Source organism: Aulonocara stuartgranti (assembly GCF_965226115.1).
Source record: "Aulonocara stuartgranti genome assembly, chromosome: 1".
In the NCBI taxonomy this organism is placed as follows: domain Eukaryota; kingdom Metazoa; phylum Chordata; class Actinopteri; order Cichliformes; family Cichlidae; genus Aulonocara; species Aulonocara stuartgranti.
The window spans coordinates 12,830,661-12,839,670 of NC_138939.1; the positions used below are offsets into that span (position 1 = coordinate 12,830,661).

Here is a 9,010-nt window from a genome sequence, read left to right on the forward strand (position 1 = left end):
TGTTAGTGCGTCTACTGAGCAGGGATCAGCGGTGTTTATTTTGGTTCTTATTTAACACACTGGGAGGAAACGCCCACTGATGGACGTGATAGAAGATCGTACTCCCAGCAGCTGGGCTACTTAAGCTCATTGTATAGATGTCAGAGGGTCTGATCTCTGATCTGTATTGGTAGCGCGGGATCGCATAAGAACTGAAAACACAAGATGGAAAATAAACTTCACACCCGAACGCCTGAGTCAAATGATTTTTGTCGAGTGTAATTGTGCGTTTACAGGTTATTGAAGAGTTCGCCCTTTTCTAATTCAGTGAAAGTTCTCTTTTTTTCAGTTACATTTGAAGCATGTCCGGATTTTAAAACAGACTTGAAGAGCATCTAAGCAACAAAGGAATTATTTTTCACTTTAAGCAGAATCGATGATGTAACTCCACAAATAAAGCCTGAGCTTGTGTTATTTTAACAAATGTGGCTCGATTTGATTTTATTATTTTTTTATTATTATTGTTTTAAAATAATAATAGAAATTGCAACAGCGTCCATACATTATAGGAAAACGTCCCTTAATGATTTTCTGGGAGGGAGAGTTAATAGGCCTCGCATTCTTGCTTGTAAACGCCATTGTTATTCCTCGCTTATCTATGTTATCTTAATCAGCTCGCATTGTTTGCCTATCTTATTTGAAATAGCTCGATTACAAATCTATTATCTGCCCTTTGTCATTCAGCTTCACAATTAAGACACTGACAGAGCACGAAAAACAAAAACTGCAAACATTTGTTTTGGTGAAAAGGCGCCCGGTGTAAATACGAAAAATAAATCACTATATTGAGTCTAAAAGAAAGGAAACGATGCTCAAAATGTTTCTAGTTATTTCCGATAGAAATCGATTAAGAGAATTATCCGAAACCATTAAGTCTGTTGTTGGCACTGAAGACGCTTTTCACTCTTGTATCTTCCCTTTTGTTTTAGATTCCACAGAACCAAAAGTGCATTGAGTGAGAAATTCTTTAGAGCAAATGTAATAGACTAAATACCTAACAAAAAAAATTAAAGTGAGTAAATTCCTACGTACATCTTAAAATGCTTTATCCACAGATTTCACATAAATGATGACTTTGGTTTGTGTGTGGTTTGTTACACAGTGCAAGATATGCCAGTCCATTTAGTCTGAGCTGTCATCTCGGCTGACCCGAGTGCAATAACGCAATTTAGTAAAGGAAAATAAACCGAAGAGGAGAAGTGACCCTTTACGAGCTGCTCTCAGTTCCCCTCAGTTACGAGGGGCTTTGCTGAGGGTTTGAGTGTGTCAAAGGTGGGGGGTGTTTAGTTTGTTGTGGCTTCAGTCAGTGTATCGTTTGCAGGTGATGCCAGGACTAGATAAGAGGTCGCCGATCCCTGCGCGCTGTCTAGACCGGCTTGTGACTCAACTAGAGTAACTGGACTGAGCAGAATTTACAGCAGATTTTTGCCCCCGAGATAGTAAATGACCACTGGCCGATTCCTGCCATATAACCGAAGGGGAATACACCGCAAGATGGAGGGGGGTGATAAGACCACAGAGCCAGCTTCACTTAGGTTGAACAGGACAAACAACATATTCAGCGTAGCAGAAATTAATGCTTTTAAAATACGAAACACGCCCTAGAATGAAATTTGTAGGTAATTTGTTGCTGTGTTTTTTTAATCAGAAATTACACGCTGTCAGGAAGAGTGAAAATCTGTTCCCTGTATTTGGGACTGGACTGAATTTATTTTTATCACAATAAAAGCGCCTGAAAATCTTAATTAGGTCCATAAAGTGGCAGATGGGCAGTAGTTACTAATTTTAAAGCGTTTTTTAAAATATATTAAATTGCATTGCTTTATAAATGCACATGTGAAATAATAATGCGCCTGTACAATGACTGGTCACGAAGACACTTTATGTATTCAGTGTTTTTATTTTTTTCTCAGTTAATAATCCCTTAGCGAATCGCTTTCCTAACAATAAATAATATAACAATAATTTACTTTTTGTTCGAGAAGCTCAAACAACCTGTTTCTTGCCCTTAAGATAAAATATTTTACAACACGAATACTTTGCAGATTATCATGCTCTGAGCTTAAGACAAAACGTCAACTGGACTCGACAACGAAATGAATGTATCAAAAATTCTCATGTTGAAAAAAAACAAGACACATTATGATCACATTAAATTGCAAGATGTCCATCTGGATCACCGTGGAAATGTTTCCAATTTGTTTCTGACGGTTGGTTTGTTGTAATATATCCATCGGGAGGTATTCTGTACATCTTCGTTCTCCGTATCAAGTCATGCAACAATTGTTCTGCTTAGTTTTTTGTCAATGAAAACTCCGGAAAAAAAGAAAGAAAAAGAAAAGTCGGAGTCAATTGGTGCTCTCTTGGTTCCGACTTCTGCGTGTCAGGAAAAAAAATGCTTTCTCCACTGAAAATTCGGGCGATGTGATGAGTTGGTCACATGCAAGGGACCGGGATCATGCTGCAACTGTCCTTGCAGGAGGGATGACCATTAGGATGGATGGATGGCCCCGTTTCACGTCTCCACCGGGCTGGGTACCATACTGTTCGGGGTGTCCGGTAACTGAGAAGACAAAGAAGTCACGTCGCTGCCCGAGGAGTTCCCGAGAGATCCCGATTCAGAGAAAGACACCTGAGAGCAGAAAACAACGTACCAGAATACTGCTTTAGTACCTTTTTTTTTAGTTTTTGTTTTTTGCAAGTGTGAAAGTGTGAAAGTCCAGCTTTACTTTTGCAAAGCACACGACGCACACGTGGCCCAATATAATTACTTTGCATGTGAGTGCGTGCATGTGTTGCATATCTGTATTTGACCGCATGCTACAGAATTTACTGGCTATTGTTTTCGTGCACATGCAGTGCACCAGCAGCCGGTATAAATCATGTCACATTCAGTCTGTCCTGAACACACACACCAGTTGTTGAAAAGCTGGCTGATCCAGGTCGCTCTGCAGGGCGAATTCACTCAAAGCTTTCCACGGAGGCTGGTAGGTCTGAACCTCCACTGGGTTTCCCTGCACGTTCCCCTCGTGTCGAATTGGACTCCCAGCCACAAGTGGCGTCCCCGTGAGGCCCTGCAGGCTCTGAGAATATTTTACAAAAACACACAGAATAAGAACGATGTGTCTCTTTTCTGCAAGGAAGAATTTGTCAACAACTGTGGTGTCCAGAGAACTTCTGTTTATCCTTCTGACCCCTATAAACCCTGCACATGCTCATCTTCATGGACCACTTGTGATGAGTGCAATATTTGTGGGAGGAAAATAAATAATAATAAATAATAAATAAAGGACGGGGTTTTTATTGAAGTTTTTTTAGGGGCGGAAAAAAGACTGAAAAACTGATCTAATACAGAGAAAGCTTGTATACAGAGAATCCTTTTTATCTTTTATGGCAGGCAGCTGAAGTCAAAGTAGGTGATTTATTATTCATTGACATAAAGTTTGAATACAGCATAGCACTGCAAGGGTGCACTGGGCCTCACTCTAAGTAAAGGTAAGTCGAATCACAAGTTTACAAAAGGTTAAACGCAAAGGATTAGCTTCTACTGATGGAAAAATAAAAATTCACAAAGCAAACAAAAAGAAAAAATTCACAAGCTATCAGGTTATTTTCATGGGAGTTGCATCTGTTTGCAACTTTGCAGGAGAACTTGTATGTCACAAAGATGTATGGCAGCATCAAACAAATAACCGAGTTCACATTCAGGTCATGGCTTTAAATGAAAGAACGATTGAAGATAGTAATTAAGCGGTCAAACTTACGAAGATGCTTACAGTCTTATCGCTCTGCTGCTGCTGCTGGAGCTGCTTCATGAGGATAGATTTCTTTTTGTCTTTGCAGCGCTTGTTCTGGAACCAGACCCGGATAACCCTTGGGCTCAGGCCAGTCATTTCCACCAGCTGCTCCTTCATCAGCGCGTCCGGCCTCGGGTTGGCGTTGTAGCAGGTCCGCAACGTGTGGAGCTGTTTCTCGTTCAGCACCGTCCTGACCCGCGTTGTCTTCTCCGACTGCTTGTGGACGTGGTTCCGATGCGGAGCCTGCCGCACCGTTACAGGATCTGCTGAGGACGGAGAAAGGGTCTGTCAGTGACTGTGACACACTAAGAAGGTCTTGTACAGGAAACATTAATGTTTTGATACAATTACTCTGCAGCCCATTCGTCTCAATCTGTGCACTTTCGCCTTCTAAATCACTTTAGATGGATTTGCATTATGCAGGAAAAACCAGCCATATTCATCAGCCTGACGTGAATTAAACTAAGACAAGAAAAAAAACTCTGCAACGTTTTTAAACCACGTTCCAGTAAACTGCTTTAAATCAATATTGCCAGAAATGCCCGCTGCTTTAATTTTTATCTGAAGATAAGAAAAACAATTATGATTTCTACAGTCTCTCGCAGTGTAATAAAATAACGCACAATAAGCGTAAAAATCGATTTGTTACAATTAATAACTGTTTTTCAAGGCTGCACTTTCCGGCTGAACTCACGTCGTGAATCGCTGTCGCCATAAAATGGAACATTTTTATTAAATGTGAAAAAGGAGCAGCGATGGCACAGCTAGAGACCTGTGTTTTACTGACGTGTACAAACCTGTTCTGTTTTACTAATCAGGAAGTTGTGAGCATAATTCTCACGTTTACTTTATTTTCTTTCTGTGGTCAAACGCCCTCAGGATCTCTGCGAACACACGTACACACACGCACACACTGTCACAGCCGACTCAAATACCAGATTATTCAGATAATGGCAACAGAGCAGGTCACTCCTAACGAGATCAATTATGAAATTAGCCCTAAGAAAGGTCGCAGCACACAGCTGACGCACACAAACACACACACACACACACACACACACAGTCCAATCACAACAAATTACTTGCATGCTGAGGAGCGGAAGAAGTTTTAAATAATAATAATAAGAATAAACCTTGACCATTTTACAAGGATTTTATTCATAATTTGTACATAAACTCTTATAATTTACAAGTTTTTATAAAAGAGCGTTTTTAGGACATAGTTTCAATAAATGCACAGGGCCAACAAGAACAATAATAATAATAATAATAATAATAATAATAATAATAATAATAATAATAATAATAATAATAATAACTGACCTGCCAGGTGCAGCGGTCTGTTGGAGTGGATGTGTCCGGGACTGACGGGGCTTCCTGCGGAGCTCCTCTCCAGCAGCAGGCTGTGGTCTGCCCGGCACAGCAGCTCCTCTTCCCGGAGAGAAAACTCGTCTCCCGGCAGCAGTTGCCTGCTGCACACGGAGCACCGAAAACACTCGATGTGGTACACGTTATCCCGAGCTCTCATCACCAAATCGCTGCTGCTGAATCCCAGGTTGCATTTTGCGCATTTAATTCCAAACAGCCTGGCAAGAATAGATTCATTGAATAGCATTAAAAATCTGCGGGAAATGTAAATAACAACACACACACACACACAAACTTTGGGGTGTTCAGTCAAAGATGTAAGTTTTAGCTCTTTTAAGCGTTTAAGGCATCATATCATATATTTTCATTGATAACATGTTAAAGCAGTGTGTAGGCCTAGATATGTTTTTCGTTAGTGCAAAATTTTATAATAAATTGCGCATTTAGGATGTATGTTACAGAGGTTTTCTTGTGATTTAGATTTTATTTTGTGTCCACAGTTCACTCACTTTTTTCATAATAGAAATTGTAATCAATAGCCTAAATACATCCAACATTAAATTTATACCGACTAATATCACTCGATAATTAGGGGATTTTTTTTAATCCTACCTTACATAATCTCTTTTGCAGTAGGTTTTGCCGTCCCGGACGAAACAAGTACAGGTCTCATCCAAGTACTGGCTGCACTCCGCACACTTTAGACAGGCTGCGTGCCACTCCAGATCGGGAGAGACTCTCAGTATGTACTGGTCATGGATCTGACTTCCACATCCTACACACATCGCGAATCCTGGCTTCTCTGCAAAGAGTCCACAGACTGAAAATGCATCCGAAAGAAACACGACAAACAGCTGCACCATTTATTTCTATAATGTTTCACTGTGAGGGGGGGTTTTAAAGTAACTTCTCTGTTTTGCAGACTTGACAACACTTGCTGTTATGTAACAGCTGGGGACTTTAGCCAGTACTCAAAAAGCAAAATACGGAATCGTTTCGTTTATCACAATCTCACCTGAAACACACAGCCACACAAATTACTTTAGTATTACTGAGAAAATAAGTGAAATAATCGGCGCACTGCCCAATATATCATGTAGCCACAGCGACGAAAACAAAATCTGCCACTTAAAACTTGACCGAACAGCTTGGCTTACTTACTTTTGGAATGATCCCCCATATCACCCAAGAAAGAAGAGCTGAAAATAATATCCACCATACAGGACGGGTAGAGGGGATTGTAGACGAGGAAAAGATGTAAGAAGATGAACTGCCCCTTCGCCTGCCTCCCTGATAACTTGTGTCTCTCCGGACTGGAGGGGGGCCGAAGAGGCTGCAGGGTCCCACGCGCTGTTCTTCTGACGTCATTACGTCAACATCGGACTCTCCAATCGCTCCACCGCACCTCTCCTCCATTCTGGCAAATAATAAATAAATCTCGTTGATGTGTATGACTGACAAAAGCGTCGGAGTAAAGATGTTCATATTTTGTTTGTTTTTTAACAAAGATAAAATAAAACCGTATAAAGGCAACGAATCATTTTGACTCGTGTTGGTAAGAAAAATATGTTCATTATCAAAATCCTGTTGAATCATTTACCATTAAAATAAAAAAAAAAAACATCTAAATGATCCTTATGTTTTTACTAAAACTACTCTTAAGATTAAAATCCTTCTTTACTCAATGAAATGAGCCTGATTATTAAAGATGATATTATTTAGAGCACCTTGGGAATTACTCGTCAGTGTTCAGCTCGGTTCAGCTGTACTGCATAGATTCAAGAGGTGCAGCATTTCCATATTGCTTCCAATGAATTATTGATTAATCAAATAAACTATCTTAAATATCAGATAGAGCAAACTAAATCTGCCATGGCAAAATATGTTGCTGCTTTCTTCCATATCACATTTGCAAGCCTGGAAGAAAAGTCCGTGCATATTACCGCCCATATCTTCTTTTAAGTGTCTTTGAACCCAAAATAAGACATTAGTTCAGTTATAAGTACTTTTATAAATAAATTCAGTGTTTCTGAGCACAGTCAAAGTCGTCTGCTCTGTTCGGTCTGCTCATCTATGAGAACAAGGCCACCTACTGGAGGAAAACCAGAACTGCGTGTTAAAGGGCAGAATTGAGCGTGGGGCTGAGCATAGCAATTAGGACTGGCATCAAATAAATCAGTCAGTCAATCTACAAGAAAACTAAAGCTAACTAAAGAGAACTACAGATCTATGAATTTCCACAGGTCTACTTTAATTAATCATACAATTAAAGTTTACTGGTCTTTGTGAGTAGATGGAAACAACTAATGAAAGCATTCTCAACAGTCTGAGATGTTGATTTTTACATGTAAGGTCACTTTTCCCAGTTTAATTATATTAAAAGGATCTCTGCATGGGAAAATGAAAATTGTCGGCTCAGCAATTGCATTCGGAACCATTGTGACAGTCATTTCCACACTCTGTCAGGGTCAAGTCCATATGCAAAAATTTGATAAGAAATAAATATTGAAATAATTGCAAAACACTCAATTTTTTCTCTCCCCTCTCTCTCTGTCTTTTTCTATATGTTCCATAGAATTAGTTAAACCAAACAATTAGAAGCTTTTTGTTCTCGATTTGGACGTCTGAGTTTCTCCTTAGGCAATAATAATCGTTGAATGTTATCTTGTGATGTTTCTGTTGATATTTTTGTTTCTCTTTGTCAGTTTATTTTCAACTCTAGATATTTTTCTGCATCTTCCTCCTCTATATTCTCTCTTGTTTGCACGGGTTTAACAAGCACAACAACTGACAGAAGGGCTCCCAAATAAGTGTTGATAATATCCTTCAACTCTGGTTCATGCTAAGGGTAAGAAAAATGTGTCCAAAGTTCTGTAAAGAGTTACAGCAGATTCTTTGAGATTTTAACTCATAAAAAGCAAATCAAATTGCACTGCTGCCAGTGGTGCCATCAGCGAGGTGGGAAGAGGGCTGTCATGCCTAATCACCAGAGTAATCCAGTTTTTACCACTCAAAATTACCAAAATTAGCAGAAGTAGCTGATTTATAAAGTGTAGCTTTGAGAAATACATGTAGGTTTTGATGGTGTTTAGTTTTCTAGAGAGAATTGAATTTTATTAAATGAAATCTACATTTATAAGCAAAAATGCTAATGGTAAAAAATTGTGATTTTTTACCATTAGCATACATATAATTATGTATGCTAATGGTCAATATCTCTCTGCTGTTCTGCTTTAGAAAAATGAAATCCACTTTCTTGAGTACGTTAAGTCACATGTAAGCCACTTCCTATTATACAGTCTATGTGCAATGCCTAATATTAAACATTGTATCTTTTACTTAATATCAACAAGAAACATGGTTAGCAGTTTAGCTCCAAACAGAATTTTTTTTTTTTTAAAAAGCACTTTTTTCTTGTTTACTTTACTTTCGCTTTTATTTTTGCCTTAATATTCCAAGTAATAAGAATGCACACAAGGAATCATACAATAACGTCATATCTGGTAAACCCAGGCTCACTCTATAGCGTATTCTCTATTATAATATTATAATATTGATACATTTATATAGTGAAGTGCTTGGATAGACATGAAAGAGCCAGATGTCCAGATATATATTTTATTATGCATATTGGATTTTTCATCACAATGTTCTCGTGCATATAAAATGTCTTTCTTTTAGATCAGTGACCTAATTTTGTAACCTGTGATTGTTCAATAGAACTGTCAGCTTGCAGATCTAATGGTATTTCAATTGAATTAGGTTGCATTAGACTACATCATAGGTATTCCAATTCAACTCATATT

The 9,010-nt window shown here is 38.8% G+C and overlaps 1 protein-coding gene across 5 annotated transcripts; it reads right to left on the reverse strand.

Annotated features, from left to right (window-relative positions):
- Positions 1–1,919: 1,919 nt before the first annotated feature.
- LOC309710027 (insulin gene enhancer protein ISL-3) lies at positions 1,920–6,509 on the reverse strand. 5 transcript variants are annotated; one of them, XM_082539148.1, is made up of 6 exons: positions 6,366–6,509; positions 5,817–6,006; positions 5,160–5,422; positions 3,816–4,099; positions 2,955–3,122; positions 1,920–2,671 (listed from the first exon to the last, which is right to left on the reverse strand). In XM_082539148.1, exons 1-6 carry the CDS (start codon positions 6,421–6,423, stop codon positions 2,555–2,557), a joined length of 1,080 nt encoding a protein of 359 aa, XP_082395274.1. In that variant the 5' UTR covers positions 6,424–6,509; the 3' UTR covers positions 1,920–2,554. The 5 variants fall into 5 exon arrangements, with proteins under 5 accessions (XP_082395274.1, XP_082395272.1, XP_082395273.1 ...); XM_082539146.1 differs by having other exon boundaries at positions 3,804–4,099; XM_082539147.1 differs by having other exon boundaries at positions 3,816–4,102.
- Positions 6,510–9,010: the final 2,501 nt, after the last annotated feature.